The sequence below is a fragment of the Cebus imitator genome, unplaced genomic scaffold (assembly GCF_001604975.1).
Source record: "Cebus imitator isolate Cc_AM_T3 unplaced genomic scaffold, Cebus_imitator-1.0 Scaffold7, whole genome shotgun sequence".
Classification (NCBI taxonomy): Eukaryota; Metazoa; Chordata; class Mammalia; order Primates; family Cebidae; genus Cebus; species Cebus imitator.
This window is the reverse complement of record NW_016107322.1, coordinates 7,626,796-7,649,613: the sequence shown is the minus strand read 5'-3', so window position 1 is coordinate 7,649,613 and position 22,818 is coordinate 7,626,796. Positions and strand designations below refer to the sequence as shown.

Below are 22,818 nucleotides of genomic sequence, written 5' to 3'. Positions count from 1 at the left end.
CCATTTAAAATTCTGTCCTGGGAGGCATTCATTTTACAAATTTGTAAGGTCAGTAGAAATGAAAACTTTTGGAAATTGAACTGTAAATGTGCTGTAGACGTTGATAGAAATAGCTATTTAGAACTGTGCTTTTGCCAACGAGACATTCTGAGAAAGTCTGTGGGGGTTGGGATATGTTTAGGAAGTCATCGAACCCCCTAAAAATCAAGTTTATTGTTTTTACTATAAATAATGTATTTATTACCAACCACTTTCAATATTCTAATAAATAACCTTCATTATTTCATTGTCATGATATACGCAGACACATGATTTATCTTCTTTTGCGATACATTCAGAAAATACGCTGCCTAGAAAAGTCATGGTTTAAAATTACCACCTGGTTGATTATTTTGTTATAAAAACATTTCCACTTAAGAATCTATCTCTATTTGCCCTTTATTTTCACTTTCATCCTAGCTCTATCCCTTGTCTCCTTCATGGACCTCAGGATAAATGCCCTATATATAACATTATATATTTCTGGAAACCCCTCAACATAAAATTTTTACATGTAGAAAAAAACGCATGTTTTAGCAAACATTTTGTTTACAGATTATCTTGGCCTACTTCTTATTAGACAATTTTTGTAGGCTCCACATGCTATTAATTTATATTCACTTTTAGAAGAAGAATTTTCTTCAAAAACAAAAGTCTTCGTAAATTGATTATATGCTATTTGTACTGCATAGTGCTTCTATGTATATATACACACACACAGCCACACATGTGTGTCTAACTCTGGAGGCCCGGCTGTACTGTTCAGTAAGTGTATTGAACAAGAACAAGAAAAGCTGTTCAAAGTTCAAACAAGTTGAATTGAAGAGCTCACATCTTTGAATAAAATAGATACTAGCAGCCTTTAAATTTAACATTTCTACTGTTTTAAAAAATTACAACCAACACAGTATGAGGAAAAAGAATTGTAATAATCCCTTTTAATTCCTGCCATTTTATTAACTAGGGAGGCCTTACACCTTAACTTCATTGGTAACCCTTTGAAATTAAAAATAACAATTTAAAATTCTGATAAATTAATCACACCATTTACTTGAGGTACTCCTTCACCTTTCAAGAAATATTTTGAGAATTCATTAGCTAAATATTGCCATAATGCAGGCTAGAAATAAATGGAAATGAGTTCACTGTAAAGTTTCAACTAATGATGGCATGATCCAGAATTTTGTTAACCTAGAATACATAATTAGCTCTAGAGGTGAAATGAAAGGCAAAATCAATTCACGTATTAGTAAAAAACAAATAATATAATTATATAAACTACTGCTGTTCTTTTGCTATTAAGAACCAATGACATCTCTAATTAGGGAACATTATGGAAAGGTTAAAGATGAGAATACATGCAGTTTATCTACAGGAAACCTAAACCGTTTAGGTTAATGAAATGTCTGTGAAAGTCATATTAATCAGCACGTTCACAGGAATATAACATTTATTGTATAAATTCCATGGTAAAAAAGTATTAAGGCTTCATACACACAACAGTGTGCCATCTACATTACCACACAGTGCTTACTTCTCTCCTAATGATCTGTATGTTATTAAATACTATATTATTCTAAAAATCTTCCACAAGGCAGAAATTTCATTTAATGATATAGCTTTGAAAATAATGAAAAACAGTCAAAACTTGCTATTTTATAAAACAGAATTGCTGAATTTTCAAAGCTTCATTTATGTAATATTACAAGATGACAAACATATTTCTTTAATTCACTTTTGTTGTTATTTTTGTCTACTATCAACCAAAGCCATTTCTTTTACTTGAAGGTGAAAACTGCTCATCAAAATACAGTTTATGTTGGGAAACAAAGGAAGATCTAAATTGTGCATGAGAGTTTATACACTGCATATGTATGAAACAGGACAGGAAACAACGGTGGATTTGCATTTTTTAAAAGACAAAAGCAGATTATAATCAAATCAATTGTTACCACCACACCAATTCCATCTCTATACCAGAAAATTAGCCACTTACCCACAGGAAAACAGTAATTGACGACAAAAAAACTAGTGAAAGTTTTTTTTTTATTTTTTTCCCATTTTTGCATCAACTAAAATGATACCTACAGTGCCTCTTAACACTTTTCTTACTTTTAAATATGTGGGTATGTTTAATTAGCTGAGGCTATGTTTTTCATATGCGCATCTGGCTACAAAGGAAACTGGGAATTTGAGCCCTGATTCTAATGTTTGCAGAGTATTTAGAACTTTGAGAATTCCCTCCAAATAAACAGTTTTTTTTAAATGTTGTTAGACAAAAAATTTGAATTACAAGTAAACCATTGACAAAGTATTTGACCACTGAAAGAAGAAAACTGCAATGGTTTAAATTTGCATTAATGCAACTTTACACCTAAGGACACTCTCAGGTCTGGTCCAATATGGATGTCTGCGAGTAAAGTGATGAGTTTCACTAGCTTGAGGAATAAGAGTACAGAGTTTCAGGCTGACAGAAAAGAAGAGCTGGGAAATTCGAGTGATCTGAGAGGAAATCTTACACAAATCAAAGTCACAGAGAAGAATGTCACAAAGAATAAAGATCTAAAATCAGCACATACACTTCATTTAGATATATGGATGGCTGCTACACTGCACGTTCATAAAAAGAGACTCCATAGAATCCTTCCCGTCTCATAAAAGGGGTTCTTGGTGCTGGTAACACAGATTAAAACTATTTCAATCACATTCAAGATAAGAGGTTTAACAGTGGTATGTAAGAAGAAAAAATCACCCCACAGGAAGACAAAGTTCCACAAAAGGATACTTAAACTAGCCAACACTTTGAAATTCAGGCAGAGATGGTGCCTCTCTGGGTGAACTAAAAGTAGCAAGAAGAAAGTAGTGATCTAATTCTAGGAAAAATAGGGCCCTAATAAGGTTTATGATCCAGAAACTTCAAAGAAGTCCAGACAGAAGGATGCAGTCTGAGCATTCTAGGCAGTAGCAATACCTGGATTACTAAATCAATCCCCAAAGCAGGAACTCATAAATAAGAATTTGATTGAGGAAGAAGCTTGCCCAGCAGAAGACTTAGGTTATTACAGGGTAGAATGTGACAGAGAAAAAGAGCTCAGAGTGGAAACAAAAGAAGGTAGCCTCATGATTACAACTAGAATACATGGGTCAGAGATGGTGCAGAAATAAGAATGAAGAGAGAGCTCCTTAAACCCCATCTCCCTTACGTCAGGACTAATCCTGGGCACAGGCAGGAGAGCATAGCCTACAGGTGGTGGGGGAGGAGGAGTGGACTCAGCTGTGAGAAGGTGAAGGCAATATGGCTGAAAACCAGATACAGAGGATTTCGATCTTTGTTGCTCTCTGCTAGCAGCTGCCAGTAGTTCTCACACTTTAGTTGGGATCAAAATCACCTGGCACGGTGATGGTGGCAGGGGAGTGTTGTAAAACCACAAGTGACCAAGCAACACCTGTATGTTTTCCAATTCAGTAAGCACAGAAATCTTAACTGGAACAAGGTGGAGATCAGACATTTACAGTGCTGCTGACTGCTCCTGGGACAAAAGCATGATCTTTAGAGAAGTGGGTCTAATCCATTGAGGGCAACCACTGAACAGAGAGAGGTCCAGACCAGCCATACACAGAAACATCTTGCAATTACACTTTACCAACATCCCCAAATAACATGTCTCCTAGTGACACTTGGGAGGCTGAAAATTAGAAACATAAAATCCAATGTCATTTATGTATCCTAGGCTCTTACATTTGTCTGGTTCTTCCAACTTGCCTTTGCTTGTTTAGAATTTGGGGTAGATCAGAGGTGGATTCACATGTGCTAGTGTGAGAATTTGATACATTCATCTAGACATTAATGTACTATCTTGATGTTTGAAAGCTACAACCCAAAGAAATTTATCATTTTACATGACAAAATTCAGCCTTTGCTTTCCTTATAGATTACATTTTCCATTAGCAATAAAAAAAAGTAACAACACACATAGGCAAAGTATCTGCTTAGATACTCTGTAATATTTTATTATTTAGTCGTGTGAATTAAAGTAACTGCCTCAAAATTTCAAGAAATGCCTGAGAAGCAATTCATGTTAAAAGGCTGCCCTCTTGTGACAAGTGTTGTATGTTTTACTGTAAAAGTAATCTTGTTTTTTACCTTATAACTCCTACAGTCCAACTCATAACAGCATAAAAAGGAAATGAAACCTTATATAGTTTTGAATTTTAAAAAGTACCTTTCTTATATGGCACCTTTAGATAATGAATAGCCAACTTGAGTAAAATATTCCAGTGAGTTGAAGGTTTGAATCTAACTCACTTAACTAGTTTAATGGATGTATTTCTAAACATATATAACCCACTTCTCTGCTTTTAAAAAATTAAAGTTAGCTGTAGATTGAGAGATCAGTGACAGAGTTTATACAACATAACTTAGATTGTCATCTACATTACCATAACTACAAATGCCACCTCAGATTGAAGAATCCGTTTTATCAGTAAACATCTCTAATTGAACTATAAATAGTATCTGTCTTCTGGCTTTTACAAGCTCTTGTCTAAAATAGGAAATTTATGATGTAAAAATTACAAGGCAAATTGCAAATGTTATAATACATGCACATATGCTATACACAGAAGCATCTAAGAGAAAGTACTTAGCTTTGCTTTGGAGAACCAGTTAAATGGACTAGGAGAAAGTTAATATTGGAGCCACTCTCCACATTTAAATAAGGCACACAGGATTTTAATACGTGCTAAGTATTTCTTACATGCTGAAGCTATACTGAGGAAAATACTTATTCCCTATCTTTAAGGAATTAAGGTGCAATATGGAAACCATAACTGTAAATAATTTGATCACAATGTTATAAGACCTACAATGTTCTGTGGATTTTTCATCTTTCAAATGTCTTGAAACTGTTCCCTTCTTTAGATTTTTAACTACTCCCTAGTAAAAATACGGTGACTGTAATGTTTTGTAATGTTAACTTTTGAGAGTTTTTTTTCTTTCTTTTCCCAAGTCCCTTTCGCAGTTCCAGGAGCAGAATTATTCTAAGCTTATTGATGTAAAGAAACAGAAAGAAAGGGTTTGATGGAAAAAACAATAACCTATTATTTCTGTCTTTTGTTTCTAAATGTCTGAGCATTTCGGATAATTTAAAAAGATTGTGGAATAAGTCAAAGAAGGGATTTGCTAAGAAAAATTATACAAGGTAAAAGGAGATTTTTTTTTTTTTCCAGGTTAGAAAAGTCCACTCCCTACACTCCTACCTTCCTTTAAATGGTTAAGAAGAGGAGAAAGCAAAGGCCTCTTGATGAGAAGTGAGGACTTAGGCAGTTTCTTAGAAATATTCTAGAAGGCATAATCATCTTTAAAGAAAAAAAGTAGCTATAAGGATATGTCTAAGCAGAAGGGACCGTGGGCCAAATTACGAGAAGACCTTTGCATTCCAAATATGGTAAAGGAGAAGCAGAAAGCTGGCCAGCCTAAACAGGACACACAGAAATGAACAGAGGGCAGCAGTAGCTTATGGGGAAAAGAAGTCAAGCCCCAAATGTTAAACCTGACGTCCATCCTCCAAATCCTGACTCGTTTAACAAGGCTGTGGCCTGGCACTATACATTTTTATCTGCTCCACAGTCTGGCGCTAGTTGCCTCCTCAGTGACTGAAGCATCATTTCCCAGCTCCTAGGATTGTTTACAGCTGACTCCTGGCAACAATACTCACAGCACAGTAAAGTTTCTTCATCCAAGCTCACAGTCGCTTCCTAGGGCATCCCACATCCGAGTACTGCTTGGTACGAAAATACAATGGCCGGACTTGCTTGCTCTAATTTGAGGTCCTTAGGTAGACCCATCAATATCCGTGTAGGGTGGGCTGCGGCCATGATAGTGATTGCATTGCAGCCAGCTTCCTGCTCTGCGCAATTGTATTGCTTTCACTCATCCACAGGTGTTGGAAATAACCCTTTCAACTTCCCGGCATGCAAATCTCCATCTCAGAGTCGGCTTCCTAGGACATGTGACTGGTGGCCTCTCTATCACTATGACAGTACTCAGGTGGGAGCATCTTAAAATGGTCTGAGGCTAACTGCCCTAACAGCAGGGGCAGATAGGGGCTTAAAATAGAATTTAAATAGATTTTAAAAATATGAAGAAAATTGACATTGTATACTCATATGAGCTTATGGATAGAGCCATGTATATGATTTCTAAGATCTCTCATGTAGTATATATTTGCACTCTTTATAAATGGCATGTCTTTGCATTGAAGTCAGTGAAATTCAAAGCAGTAATTAATCTGTGGGAAAAACTGGGAATGCAGATAGCCTGGATGCTGGAGGGGCACACATCATGGGGAGAATAATAGTGAACTGCCTGGTCTGTGAAGGAAGAAAACAGAGTGAACATAGAATATTGGTGAATAAGGAGATTTTCCCATAAACATTCAAATTCAGGTGAATTTCTTCACAGAATTATGCCTTAGAAATAAAAAGTGTTTCCCTACATTTGAATCCTCACAAATTTTCCTGTGATGGCTACTTTTGTGAATATTTTGAATAACAAGGATAATATTTAAGGAACTCTCTTGTCCAGAATGTACTTTATGTCAATTGATGTTGCATATAGAGATGTTGCATATAGGAGGTAAGAATGCTTTTGGCACCCTTGGTTTGCCTCATCATCCTGGGGTGGCTTCCAAATAATTTTTCTTTACCTTATAGTAAATACTGTGTCTACATCCAAATCTACAAATATTGATCAAGTGTTATATTTTGGTACAGGTTGTGGGAAAATGAGGCTCAAATAAAATAGTCCCTGTGTACAGTAACTTATTATTTAATAGAAACTGCCTCTTGTCTTTTATAATGAGAGTTTTTTTGGGAGCTGAGTGCATTGTCCTGCATTACATGGTTCTGAGAATACATTAATATATTTATTTTGATCATTTAAATAAAATGTATTTTTACTAAATTCTAATAATCTCTCCTCTCTCTCTTTTTCCCCCTATAACCCTCCACATACATAAAGAGTTTTCTGGTGGGGCACAGTGGCTCACACCTGTAATCTTAACACTTTGGGAGGCTGAGGCTGGCGGATCACCTGAAAGGTCAGGAGTTCAAGACCAGCCTGGCCAACATGGCGAACCCCCCAACTCTACTAAAAATACAAAAATTAGCCATGTGTGGTGGCACGTGCCTGTGATCCCAGCTACTGGGGAGCCTGAGTCAGGAGAATCACTTGAACACGGAAGGCCGAGGTTGCCATGAGCAGAGATCATGCCACTGCTACTCCAGCCTGGGCAACAGACCAAGAATCTGTCTCAAAAAAAAAAAAAAAAAAAAAGTTTCTAGTGAGAGTAAGCCAACTTTCTAGTTCCTCATTCTTCATTTACTTTGACAACTCTCATCTTAAAAGTTTTTTCCACAGGTGTTTTCCCAATTAAACTTGTCTTATACCAAGTCTTGAAGAGTAACACAATACTCCAAGTATTGGAGAATAAAAAGTCTTTTGAAAACTTGAGAAGTTCAGCTGATAAAGGTCCAGCAATTTCAGAATATGTATCTGAAGTAGAGTGTGTTTTTGCCTTCAATTAGTCTCTTTCACTTTAGAATTATTAAGGAAAGATTGGGAATTTATTATTATTCTATGTGTTTGAAGGGTTAATAATTTAATATTTTACCAATATGTGCCCAGAATCTAAGATCCTGTTCTAGATGAAAATTATTTTTAAATACTACATTTGTCTTAACTAAAATATTATTAAAATCTAGCTTTACTGTATACATGAAAAAGAGTTTAAAATAGATAATCCAAACTTTGATCTGATCTCTAACTGGAACAGAGCTGCTTGTAACATTGTGTTCTTCTGAACAGCCTGCTGCCTCTGGTCTCTGCCCACTCTTGCCTCACTAAGCTGAGGTTCACTGCTTCATTTATTTAATTTTGCATTTATCATTCAACAAATATTTATGAAACTGAACAGGCATTCATCCAGACACCAAAAATATAAAGATGTGTAGTACGAAATTTCCTCCTGTCAGGAAGTTCACATTCTGGTGATGGACACAGACACATAAGCAAATAGTAACAGCACCCCGTGCTACAGCAGAGACATGGAATCACAGTTTAGGAACACAAGAGGAGGCAAAGGCAAGGTTAGGCATGTGCTTGAGATAGATAGCAAGTTAACCATAGAAAAGGCCAAGGAATGGCTCAAGTGAGAAGAAAGACATGTGGGCAAATCTGAGCTAAGAACCAGAAGGTGCTGATGAGTATCAAACCAGGAAACCTGGAAGAGTACTCAATTGAATCCAAGTGAATGTGGGTGAATAATCTGTTGCTTTGAATCTTAATACACTTTCTGCAAAATTACATTCCATTTAAAGCATTTTAATCATGACTGCTAGCCTGCATGCAAACACATTTTTCTATGTCCTTGTGAGATATAACTCTACCTCTAGCCAAGAGCCTTGCCTTCCAGAAACTTAAGCTATGATACAGAAATCCAAATTCAATTCATCAACACCATCTGTATAACCAGCTGTTCACCTCCAAGATTTTCTTCTTTTTTTTTCAAGTACTGCATATTCAGAGAAAAGAAAAATTATGAATGAAAATGGTAAATGCTTTGAACTCCTACATTTCATAGCTCCAAAATTAGCCCCTAGTGTTGTCTGACAATGTTGCTTGTGCCACCTGGAGAAGCACCCATTCATTCACATTTACATGATGTCTATTGTTTACTCGGTAGATAATACTCAAAATGCAATAAAATGTCTTTCCAATATTAATTGTCTAAATATTCTTTTTTCTTTTTTCCTTCATGTGATGAGGATGATAAGAGTATGTAACATAGGGCATTTGGAGGGATAACTAATATATTGCAAGTAAAAGACTTAAGTCACAGGCTGTTACACGCAGTCAGACAGGCACGAGTGGGGCAGGAGAGGGCTCTTCCCTCACCCACTTAGGAATCTCAGGTGATGGTTCAGCAATTATCACGTTGCCTCTCCAAAAGATAAAATGAGGCTGCTGCAGACCGGTATGGATTCGCTGCTGGTAACTCACATACTCTTTACCGGTAACATATTGGGTTCTATGAGACTTGGATACCTTCTACCCCTAACAAGACTGGCACATAGTAAATACTCATTACATATTTGCTATTATTATTGTAATAATGTATAAAAATAGGATTAATGCTTAAGCCATATGTTATGACCCAAAACAACACTTTTATAAATATAACTAATTGTAAACACCCTTACATAATTGTGCCTCATCTATATTGGCAACACACACACACACACACACACACACACACACACACACTCTTAAACAATTATCCAGTAAATTAGAACATTGTTACAGCCTATTTAGACAATGCAATTTATTTTTTAATTTTTTTTTTCAAGCCCAAATCTTACTATGTTGACCAAGCTGGTCTCTAAATCCTGACCTCATGTAATCCTCCTGCCTCAGCCTCTCAAGTAGCCACTATACCTGGCCCTTTAAAACAAAAAAAAAAGTAGTATATTAAAAAAAAATTCAGTTGGCCAAATTGTGTTCACTTGAAATTGCAGTCTACCATGATAGATAACAAAGGTATTATTTGTTGGTTTGTTGGCGATTTATTATTTTAATGTAATGTTTATAATTCAGTGGAAATCCAAGGAGGCACATCAGTAACATAGGTCACAACTTATTCAATTAGATGAATAAATTAAGTTTTAAAAAGTAACCTATAAGTAATAAAACTACCTCATTGAGGGGGCGCTTTGAAAAGCAATGTTCAGTCAGATTATCTGACCTGTGTGAAGTAGACATCCTGAAAGATAAAAATTTAAAGAACCTAGTTCCTCTGCCTCATGCTGTATCTGATCAAGAACATCACGTCTTCAAGGCAGCCTGGTGTAACATATTTTGTACATAATGCCTACTTGTTCTTTTGTTGTTCCAGTAATTGCTGTGGAATACCTGGGTCTCATTACTGGCCCCTTAAAAGTGCAATTTTTGCTCTTGTTCTTGATCTGTAGTTTTCACAAATTTGGAAGGTCAAATACAATTAAAAAGATTGGTTGAGGACAATTAAATTGAAGGTCAGAGGAGTGTACTTTCCTCACCGCCATCAAGACAAGCTCCAAAGGCTTCCTTTCTGTCTTAACTTTTACCTTGAAAAAAGGTGGAAGGAATTGGGATACTGGAGAAGATATTGCAGTATGGCAACATGGACACATTTCACAAGTTTATGTCTTTAAGTTAGTCTGGAAGACTGTTATTACCTCTGGCAAGGAAGGCCTTGTCTATTAACTCAAGGTCCTGAGCAATCAGGAAGACAGGGACAAAATTTCTGCTGTTGGTAACATATTTGCAGTGCATTTCATTTAAGTGTCATTAATGTCATAGACTGATTGAAAACCTTCTGGGAATATATGGAAAATTAATGGGGGAGCATTAGAAAAGCAAAATTGCATGAAGCGGGGTGTGTGTGTGTGTGTGTGTGCATGTATGTATTTTAAAGAATGTATGAAGATTGTGAGCAGATGCCCAAGTGGTGGAGAAGAGAGAAACAGCATCTCTGTGGGCTGCAGAGGACTGTGGAGGGAAGGGCTGCAATGGAAACTGAAGGAAATGTTTTAATCAAGGTCTGTCAGACAGTAGAGGTGCAAGCAGCACTGCTTAAATCCCTAGAGAAAAAGTGGAGTGTTTATGTTTAGTCCTAGAACATGTATCTAATACCTCAAGCACCTTCACCTACGACCAGGTGAGCATCAACAATGGCCCCAATTTACTCTCAAGTGGATTATTATCAAAGTACATCATTATGATACTAACGGGTCATGGCACATGTGATAAGCTGTGTCCCTACACAAATTCATATTTTGAAACCCTAACCCCTAGTTCCTCAGTGACTATACTTGGAGATAGGGTCCCCCAATGGGTGATTAACTTAAAACAAGACTGCTAGATTGAGACCTAATCTAATCTGACTGGTCCCCTAAAAAGAGGAGGAAATTGGCCAGGTGCGGTGGCTCATGCCTGTAATCCCAGCACTTTGGGAGACTGAGGTGGGCGAAACACGAAGTCAATAAATTGAAACCATCCTGGCCAACATGGTGAAACCCTGTCTCTACTAAAAATACAAATACTAGCTGGGCATGGTGGCACACATCTGTATTCCCAGCTACTTGGGAGGCTGACGCAGGAGAATCCCTTGAACCCAGGAGATGGAGGTTGCAGTGAGCGGAGATTGTGCCACTGCACTCCAGCCTGGTGACAGAGTGGGATGTCGTTTCAAAAATAAATAAATAAATAAGAAAAGGAAATTTAAGCCACACTGAGACACCAGGGACATGCATGTACAGTGGAAAGACCATGTGAGGTGACAGCAAGAGGGCAGCCATCTGCAAGGCAAAAAGATGGGTTTCATAAGAGTGTTGGTCCATTATCACACTGCTATAAAGAAATACCGAAGACTGGGTAATTTATAAAGGAAAGAGGTGTAATTGACTCACATCGGGAGGTCTCAGGAAACTTTTATAATCATAGTGGGAGAGGAAGCAGGCACCTTTTCGCAGGTGGCAGGAGACAGAAGTGTGAAGTGTGAGAACAGGAAAACTCACTTTTAAAACCAACAGTTCTCATGAGACTCACTCATCATCACAAGAACAGTATGGGGAAAATGGTGCCCGTAATCCAATCACCTCCCCAGGTTCCTCCCTTGACACATGGGGACTACAATGCAAGATGTGATTTGGATGGGGGCATAGAGCCAAACCACCTCAATAAGAAGCCAAGCCTGCTGACACCTTGACTTGGACTTCTTGCTTCTAGAACTGTGAGAAAATAAATTTTTGCGCTTAAGCCACCTAGTTTGTGGTATTTTGTTATGGCAGCTCAAGCAAACTAATTTAGCAGGCAATCAAGCTCACAGAGGCTGTGACTGCTTTTGGCAGAGTGCATTAGAAACACATATAAATCCTTGGGGGCATTCAGACATATGTGAGAGAGAGTGCAGCGCTAGAAATTCCTGAACTGAACAAGTTAATTGGAGAATGCTAAGAACATTTAGATTATGATTTTGTATGTGATCACTTGTAAATCTAGTTATTAACAGACAACACATACTGAGCTTTGGAGATTCACTTAACGTGGGGGTTAAGAACACGGACCCAGGCATCTTAGTTTTGAATTCTGGTGCTGTGCGTGATTCTGGGTAAGTTACTCAGCCTCTGTCTCTTGGCTTCTTCTACTGTGGAGACAATAGGGCTAACTATATGTGGTTTTCATAAGGGCTACATGAATGAATATGTATAATGCATTTAAATGGTTCCAGGAACACGTGATACACATAAGATTTAGCTATCATTTTATTATTGTCATTATGAACAGACACTGCTCAAAATATTTTATGAAAAGCAATTTTCATAAAAATTCTTTGGGCAACTGAGACATGGTGAAGTAAATTAACTTACTCAAGATCACACCATTAGTAAGCAATGGAATCAGTATTTGATTCATAGGTTATTTATTGTACTCCATAGAAACAAAGCCATTATCTACAAAAAAATAAAAAGATGCCAAGCAGATGATTAAATAGGTGTATATGTCTGCCAGGTTCACATTAATACAAGTGACTTCTCCAAATGAAAATTACAAATAAAATAATGTATTCATTTCTTTTACTAATGAGATCTGAAAGGTGTAGAATGGTTCTTTTCAAAACAGTGAATTTAAGTATTCACTAAACTTCTCTACTTTTCAAAAGACATTTATTCATTAATAATAAGTAATTTACCTTAATAAGTAAATAGTCAATGATAAGTATTAAATTGAGGAAGCAGAAAAATTAAACAAAAATGAACAACTTTCATAATATATTCAGAATGTTTAACTGTATGTATTTTTTTATTCTTTATTTTTGACTCCTAAAATTTTTTTCAAGAAATAGAAATATCTGAATCTCAAATTGAACAGTGCATTGTAAAATAAAGACTGATTACATTGTTTCATTTACAAGTCCATTAATTCACAAACAAGTGCATTTGATGGAAGACAGCATTTTATGTTTTCTTTGGTGTACATGTGTTTGGATTAAGAAATACTTCCTCTCTTTCTTTAAGTTCAATATTATACCTGCAAAGTGGTGGTCTGTGAAAGAAAAAAAGGGAGAGAACAATAAAATAACTATTAGTAAAACAACAGTTTATTTCCTGTAAATATTAGAATACTGTAGTCCATGCCTGTAACTAACTGGTTCTCTAAATGCAGGGAGTTGGAACAAATCTATAGGATCGTTTCCACTCTATCCCATTTTGCTGTGCAGGGATGAAACAGACATAATCCTTATGAGAAAGAAAAAAATCAGTTTCACTTCTTTTCTTGCTGCTTTATTGGAACACTTAATTGTATGAGTGTATACTGTATCAGTGTATACAGTTATACACTGAAACTTGAACTCAACTCAGTGACCAGGCCATTCCTTCCATCATCATGGCCACCAGAAGAGAATCAGGGTGAATCACATAGGCAAATTTTGCCAAAGCGATTTAATCAGTCCTCTCATGCCACCTACTAAAATGGAAATATTAAAGCTTAAGGTATTCTATATCTTGGATAGATTTTATATTTAATATTTCAAGCTTTCTGAGAAGTCAAGTCACTGAAGCACTGTTCACATATTTATAATAAAACAGTAAGACAAGTGTGTTTTCTACAATCAACTAAAAGCCCACAACCCCATTAGCATAGCACTGAATTACATTCTCTTGGTAAGTATGTAGTAAATACATGATTTTTTAAAAATACCTATATTTTACAAAGCCTCTACAAGCATTACAAAACAGTTTAGGCAGGTTCACAATGCTTATCAATGTTAAATTTTACCCAAGCCTTTGAGAAAAATTAATTCGCTCTCCTTTTATGTTGTAAAAGTTTATCTAATATCACTGTCATGAATTTGGGTATCTTTTTTATCTTATGTTTAATAGTTCCTTCTCTCCAGGCAATAAAAAATAAAAGCACTATAACTTGGAAGTAATTTTGTGATATATTTTGAATTACCAAGGGAGAAGAATATTATGTATTTATCTTTTTAATTTCAAAAAGCATACTGAATATTGTACTTCTACTGCTGTGCTTACCACACATTACTAAAATGAACGTATTACATTGGTATAAAGTGTAAGATTGATCTAAAATAATAAAAAAGAAATCTAGTGATTAAAAAATCTTTAAAATTCAAATACAATCTAGTTTTGTATTTTAATCCATACGTATTATTATACCAAAGCACAAAAAATATATAAGCTTCTTTGCTTGAAAAATCTCCTTAAGGCTTTTGCTCAACTTATCACCACATCTATCTGTTTAATATTCCTTTTCTTTTGCCATTAACAAAGAGGCCTCTAAATTTGACTTCATTTTTTATTTATTTGCTTATTTTTAATTCATAAAATTCTATGTATTCATTATGTACATTATGTTTTGAAGAATAAATACATTGAGGAATGGTTAAATATAGTTAATTAAAATACATATTACCTCACATAGTTATTTTGCAGCAAGAACATGTAACATCCACTCTTTGCATTTTTCAGGAATATAATATTTTGATATTAACTATGGTCACCAGGCTGCACAATAAACCTATCGAACTCATTCCTTCTATCTAACTGTAATTTTCTATTCTTTGACCAACATCTCCTTAACACCGACCCCGCCCTACTGGCCAGCCTTTGGTAACCACAATTCTACTCTCTGCTTCTATGAGATCGGCTCTTTTAGATTCCACATATGAGTGAAATCCTACAGCATTTCTCTTTGTGTACCTGGTTTATTATACTTAATACAATGTCCTTTAGGTTCATTCACATGTCATTGCCAATGATCAGATTTCCTTCATTATGTCTGAATAGCACTCCAATTTCTATCTCTCTATCTATCTTTATCATTTATTTCTCTCTTTCTGTCTCTCTCTCTCTCTCTATATATATATATATTTATATATATATATTTATTTATATGTTATATATATATAACATATATATTTATATATATATAAATTATATCAGATGAAAATACACATGTACATAAGAATTTGAAAAGCACTAGAAATGGTAATCCTGTGGGTAAATAAGCTTTTACTTAATTATTTATATCTCTTTAATAGAGTAGCACAAAACCTGGCAAGAGAGAAATATAAGTATACTATTGTTCTCATTTTATATGTGAAGTGCTAAAACTCACATAAAGTTAGACTGTGATAAAGTAACAGTTATAAACTCCAAATAAATCATTAAAGTAATAAAACAAAGAATTAGCAAATTGACAAAAGAGATAAAATTGAATCATGAAACTACTAGATTCACCCAAAAAGGCAGAGAATGAGAAGAAACAGAACAAAGGACAGATGGATCAATTAGAAAATGGAAGGGCAAGATGATAGTTGTTTGTTTGTTTGTTTTTGTTTTGAGATAGAGTTTCACTCTGTTGCCCAAGCTGAAGTGCAGTGTTGCAAACTTGGCTCACTGCAACCTCCACCTCCTGGGTTCAAGAGGTTTTCCTGCCTCAGCCTCCCGAGTACCTGGGACTACAGGTGCATGGCACCACGCCTGGGTAATTTTTTCTATTTTTAGTAGAGAATGGGTTTCACCATATTAGCCAGGATGGTCTCTATCTCCTGACCTGTTGAACTGCCTCCTTCGGCCTCCCAAAGTGCTGGGATATCAGGCAAGAGCCACTGTGCCCAGCCAAGATGATAGTTTTAAACCCAACAATATCAATAATGACATTAAATTAAAAGATGTAAGTACCCTCAATTAAATGGCAGGGATCATTATCATTTTTCTTTCTTTTTTTCCCATTTATTTATTTTATTGCATTTTAGGTTTTAGGGTACATGTGAAGAACATGCAAGATTGTTGCATAGGTACACGCATGGCAGTGTGATTTGCTGCCTTCCTTCCCATCACCTACATCTGGCATCTAGACCCTTGCTATCTCTCCCCAGCTCCCCACCCTCCACCGTCCCTCCCCTATTTGCCCCTGAGACACGCAAATTTTAAGATAAATGAGGTACCTCTGCACACCTATTAGAAAAACTAAAATGAAAACCAAACGTTAAGAAAAAAAAAAGCTAGTGAAGGTGCAGTTTGGGTTTAGGAGTCCACGGAGTTCTTGTATTTTGCTAGTATGAATGCAAAATGTGCAGTCACTTTAAAAAATAGTCTGGCAGTTTCTTGTAAAGTTCAACACACACTTACCATATGACCCAGATATCCAAATTCTAAATATCTGTCTAAGACAAATGAAAACATATGTTCACATAAAAACCTGTATGCCCAATATTTACAGCAGCTTTATTTACAGACATCAAAAAATGCAAGCAAACCATATGTCTTCTTACTGGTGAATGGGTAAACAAACTGTGGTATATCTATACGATAGAATACTATTCATTAATAACATGTCATTGATGCAAGTAACAACGTAGATGAATTTTATATGCATGTGGTTAAGTGAACGAAACAATATTTAAAAGACCTCATGCCATACACAGTCAACCCTCTGTATCCATGGGTTCCACATCCATGGATTCAATCAATAGCAGATCAAAAATATCTGGGGGAAAAATAGATGGCTGTGCCTGTATTGAATATGAACAGACTTTTTTCCCTTGTTATTACCCCTTCAATAATTTAGTATAGCAACTATGTAAATAGCATTTATATTGTATTAGGTATTGTAAATGATCTACAGATAATTTAAATTCATGTGCATAAACTATATGCAAATAGTACATGATTTTATAGAAGAACTTGAGGATCTGTTGATTTTTATATGCACAGGGTTCCTGAAAACAATCTGCCACAGAAACCAAGGAGAAACTGTAATTCCACGTATATGTCTGGAGAAGTCAAAATTGGCCACAGTGGTTGCCAGCAGGTGGACTTGAAACCCAAAAAGCAGCATCAGGAAGTTTTTGTGATTGAAGGAAATGTAAGTTTTGATTGCAGTGGTGATTATATGACTCTCTGTATCTATGAAAATCCATGGAACTATACAACAAAAGAGTGAATTTTACTGTTACATAAAACTTTTGAAAGCAGCTTTAGCCCAACATTTTCTAGCTGTCATCTCAGGTCACTTCTGTCATATTCCTCTCAGCCCTAAGTTCTGAGGTCCTACTCCACTGGAAGTGCCTAGAAGGAGAGCTCTGCAGTGGTCTCTATCACAGTTTGTTAAGAAGAGATAATTACTTGTTGAGTGCATGCATAGTTTAATATGGACCATAAAGCATCACATTTTTATAACTCATATTCCCAATAATTTGGCAGCACTAATTCTCACTAATTGCACATTATCTGTATGGACAGATCTAAATAGAAAAAGCAAATAGATGGTTTCAGCAATTATCTAAGTAATTAAAGTTAAAGCATACATTCATCCAAGCATCTGTTAACGTCTCCAGCCAGCAGGGAATGTAGCGTTTTGCTCAACACACCCATGAAATTCATTTTCGTATATTTTCCCCAGAGTAGAAACAACTGCTCCAGATTTCACAAATTTAATAAATTTCCATAGTTCATCCATGTTTAGACTTTACATAAAAATTAAAATTACATGCTTCTTTTTTCTTTTGCTCTGTAGCATAACCCAGTGACTTCACCCTATTTTTTTACTTAACATATGAATAAGTAAAATATAATATTTATCTATGTTAAAATGATTAAGAAGATAGCGAAACAAATAAAATAGTGGACACCTCTGTTCGCCTTTTCTCTTTCCTTTCTCTTTATAATAAGTGGCTAAGAAAAAGAAATTTATGCAAAGAACAATGATTGGGAGCTCACCAACATTCTGTACCAAGGTGTAAACATCATAACCCAAGATAGAAGATTTAAAAGCCTTCTTCCTTCTTGATGTCTCTTCTACGCATATATAACAATGAAATTGTCTAAAATGAAGATAGTTACATATGCATAGATATTAACTATTTATGGTAAGACAAAGTTTGGGGAAAATGATGGATCCAATAATAAAAGACTAATTAAATTTAATAATCCCCAAAAGATGGAATACAACATAGCCATTAAGTTAGAAAAAAATGCTTACAACCCAGTTCATGATATAACATAGAACCAATAACACTGTGTTCACATTGTTTTCTATGTGAATAATGAGCCTTGAGGATATTGCAGTCTATGTTGAATAATGGATGTACACAAAGACTGTGTCAGATAATGTAAAAAATTAAATGCATGCTTCCACTGTAATATATGCACTTATGAGTAAGTATAACAAAATATTAACAATTGATATCTCTTAGTTGTAAGATTACATATGAATTAAGTTTTCCAAATTTTCCACAATGGGAATAATTGACTATATTAATTAGTGAAAAAGGTATGTTATTGTAAAAATAGCAATAACTAAAAACAAAAGATAAAACAAGGACAAATTAAAAATTTGAAGAAAGATTTTAGTTTAAAATCATTACAAAGGTGATTCTGAGCTGAGAAACCTTATATATTCTGTGTATTAACTCTGGATTTCTGTTTCTTAAACTAACAAAGAGGATACCTCATAGATTTGTTACAAGGACAGCAAAAATAGCATTTGTAATGTAGTAGACACTAATTAAATTTTTACACTGTTACTCATCTAGAAAGCAGTTTACTAATATAAAATAATTATCAAGGATATTTCCTTAAAGATGCCTAAATAGTCAAAGAAATCATCAATCTTAGGTACACAACATATCTTAAATCATGTGTGTCATCCAAAGCATGCATCTTGAAGAAAACTAAAAATCCCTTCCTTATGTATTAGTTCTCTATAGGAAATGATTAAATTCACTTTAGGGCAGATAGCTCTAAAGATAAATTCTACTTTAGGAGATAAAATTGCAATCAATGCAAATTCCATTTTCTAACTTTCTTAGTCAACTGTGCTCCAGCCTTCCTATATCCTTAACAACTCTCCTGGGTGGCTGGGCTCAGTGGCTTATGCTTGTAATCCCAGCACTTTGGGAGGCCGAAGTGGATCAGGAGGTCAGAGGTTCGAGACCAGCCTGACCAACACAGTGAAACCCCGTCTCTACTAAAAATACAAAAATTAGCTGGGCATGGTGGCAGGCGCCTGTAATCCCAGCTACTTGGGCGGCTGAGGCAGGAGAATCACTTGAACGTGGGAGGCAGAGGTTGCAGTGAAATGAGATCATGCCACTGCACTCCAGCCTGGGTGACAGGACTAGACTCTGTTTCAGAAAAAAAAAGGAGAGACAGAGACAAAAGTGAAATATGAAAGATTTTAACATCTGTGCCCTGCCCTTGGACCAAGTTCAAGTTGACATGGCTACAGCCACCACCTAGCCAAGGAGGGATGAGGAAACCAGGCTCTCTCTGCTCTGTATATCTAGGATAATACCCACTACCATGCTATGAGCTGCTGAGAGGCCAAGACTCGAGCAGACTGCACTGCCTACCGCTTCTTGCTCATTCTGCACACATGAGTAGAGCTCCATCCTCTCTGGTCACAAGCCTATACCTGGCACCATCTTGAGAGTTTGATGATGTGCTGTGCCTTACCTTTGGGCCAAGATTGAGGGGATTCAGCTGCAGCTGCCAACCAGCCAGAGGAGAGATGGAGAGACCGAGCTCTTCTAAGCACACTTAGCACAATAACTATTGCCCTACTACCAGCAGCTGTGGAACTGAGGTCTAGCCTGTCTCACCCATCACAGCTACTACGAACATCAACACGGACCAATTGTGTCCCAGTGGGTTACCCCACCACCACTACTGTCAACTCCGTGCTACCCAGAGGTCTGAGAACCTTCCCACACACCTAGCTTACCACTCCCAATACTAACTTCTAAACGAGCTACCTGGAGGCCCCCAAATCAGCCCTCCGGGACCAAAATGTGACCCAAGTCCTTTAAAGTGTCTGGAATGCTCTCCCAAGAAGGATGGCCAGAAATAAGGCCAGAAAGTGAGGACTACAATAAACACCTAACTCTTCAATACTCAGACACTGAAGAACATCTACTAGCATCAACAGCGTCCAGGAAAACATGACATCAACAAATGAACTAAATAAGGTATCAGTGACCAATCCTGAAGAAACAGAACTACGTGAACTTTTAGACAAAGAACTCAAAATAGTGGTGTTGAGGAAACTAAAAAAAATTCAAAATAACACAGAGAAGGAATTCAGAAAAGGGGAAATATAAGATTCATTCACCTTAAAAAGGAGGTAGAGATAAGCTTCTTGAGGACATTGACTCTATATATTTTGTTCAAAGACTTAATGTCAAGTGCCTTTAACTGTGCCTGGTACATATTGGGCAATAAATGAATAGGTGTTGAATGAATAAATGCAGAAATAAATACACTGGCATGGAACAATTTTAAAAAGAAAGAAAAAATGATTAATGGACATGTTTTTAAATGCCTAACCCCAATCATATTCAAATAAATTAAAGTTAAGGCAATGACACATAACATATCTCTTCCCAAATTAGGGGAAAAAAAGCATATTGTTGAAGTTATACTGAAATTGCCATCTTGTTTCACCAATAGTAGTTATGTAAAATTGTATATACATACTGGAAATAAGTGAAAAAATACACTAATAATCCCCAAGTGTTAATACTTCTGGCCCTATCCTCTTCTAGAATTTATACTTCAGAGACATAGCAGAAAGTAACATTTAAGAGTATCAGCTTTGGAGCCAGAGTACCCTGGTTTGAATTTCAGTTCAGCTAATTACTAGCTTTATCGCCTTGAAAATGTGATTAATCTTTCCGTGCCTCATTTTCCTTACCTGTAAAATGGGAATAGCTATAGTCTATTTTGTACAATTGTTAAGATTAAATAATGTAATATTTATAAATAATGTAATATATTGCCTGACATATAATACGTGTTATACAAATGTTTGTTAAATAAATAAAAGATCAAAAATGCACATATGTATTTCTGTAGAAGACATTTACAGTTTGATTAACAGCACTAAAAATTATAAATAAATTGACTCCCCAAAAGTAGGGTAATTATTAAATTGATTATGGAATAGCTGTAACATTAAATGTTATATAATCATTAAAATTAAAGAATTATCACAGCATAATAATGACAAACGACAATTTTTTCCCAACATATAATAAATATATAAGCATTCCATAATTGGAGAAAACTTAATGAAGTGACATTTTCTTGTAAAAATACCTTGATAAAAAATTAATTAAATGTATATGGACACCAAAATTTTACAGCTTTAGTTTGAGTGCCTTACATACTTGTTTTAACGCCTCTAGTTATTCAGCTTGATTGCATTTAGTTCAATCATTTCCAGATTCTTTTGAAAATATTATGCTGTTAACCACATACGCTGTTCTATTATTATTATTATTATTATTATTATTATTATTTACTTTTTTGCTTCTGATTACTCTCTCTGTTCCAAAACAACTCGTACTTTTAATGGTAAAAGGCCACTGTATTTGGGGATTCCATTATCTGCTCATTAGAACAGTGACATATGCCTACTCCATAACCACATATGCTGTTCTAATGAGCAGATAATGGAATCCCCAAATAATAATAATAGATGCAAAGATTAGTAGCAGATTGAAAGTCTTGCAGCTCTAGTCCTTCAGGGCTTTATCCCTACCCACTCTGTACTTTCATAGTGAATGATGTTGCTAATGTTCCTGCTGACAATGTTCAGATATTTTGGTGTTTTTGTAAGAATTTCAATCATAGGCAAGGAACAATAAAACTACTCCTAGATTTTTGCCATTATGGTGACATCTGATTTATTGACTTTTCAGTGACTAAATAATATCACACCAAAAGTTACAAATGACTTCCCAACTCTCTTCTGTTGAAATAGATCTCATCTAAATGTATATTCTTAACATTTATTATTTTTATTTTTACACTCCACAGGTTCTTGTGTACTATGTTTAACATTGACAGGAAGATAACTGGGAAATAAATATATATATAAATATAAATACAGGAACACAAAGAGAAATAAAGAGGAAGCACCACAGTCAACTACAGAAGAGAGATTTCTAGCAATGTATGCACCCATTTCTACTACTGGCTGTCAGCTGATGCTTACTGTTTGGACAACTCACATATGCAAATTGACAGATGACCAACTTATAAAAGAGATTTTTAATGTTTCTTAAGGGTTTCACAAGGTGTTGTCAATGGAAATATGGATTCTTTTATAGCAAAAATTTACACTGATACCATGTGAAACAAGGATAGTGGGAAAACTTCTGTGATTGTGAGGACAAAAAACTGAGAAAAGTATATTAAATGGAATAAGAAAAACACTTCTAGAGCATGTCGTCTTCAGGAAAATTGTGCCCACACAGTAAGGATTGTGTCACATTTTAATGGGAATGGAGATATTTGTGATATACTGACAAATCAAGACAGATGGCTATAAAACTGCAAAGTAAAGCGTCAGCTTCTCCTCAAGCTGTTATAGTGCATATCTGAGAGTCTCACTCCTGTCAGTGTATTCTTAGGGTTGGATCTCAAGTGATCCATAGGATCTTAGGTACAGCAGATGAAAATGGACTTTTCTGTCTTCCCAATAGAACAGCAGTGAAGTTGAGAAAAAGAAGATAATGCTGGAAGTCATGATAAAGTATATCTTCTGTGACCATCTATTTCCTTAGAGAGTTTTCATCATTGGACCTCATCTAAAAAATCGCAGAAAAGGACTCTCACCACTCCGTAAATATGTATGTTTATGGCAGA

At 35.6% G+C, this 22,818-nt stretch overlaps 1 protein-coding gene across 6 annotated transcripts in view; it reads right to left on the bottom strand.

Annotated features, from left to right (window-relative positions):
* Nucleotides 1-12,916: 12,916 nt before the first annotated feature.
* Nucleotides 12,917-22,818, bottom strand: part of LIPI (lipase I) — a 48,291-nt gene continuing 38,389 nt past the window's right edge. For all 6 annotated transcript variants that reach the window (XM_017539414.2, XM_017539450.2, XM_017539424.2 and 3 more), the window contains one exon: nt 12,917-13,183. In XM_017539414.2, the coding sequence (XP_017394903.1) occupies nt 13,096-13,183 (88 nt within the window). In that variant the 3' untranslated portion in view covers nt 12,917-13,095. The remainder of the gene's footprint in view (nt 13,184-22,818) is intronic.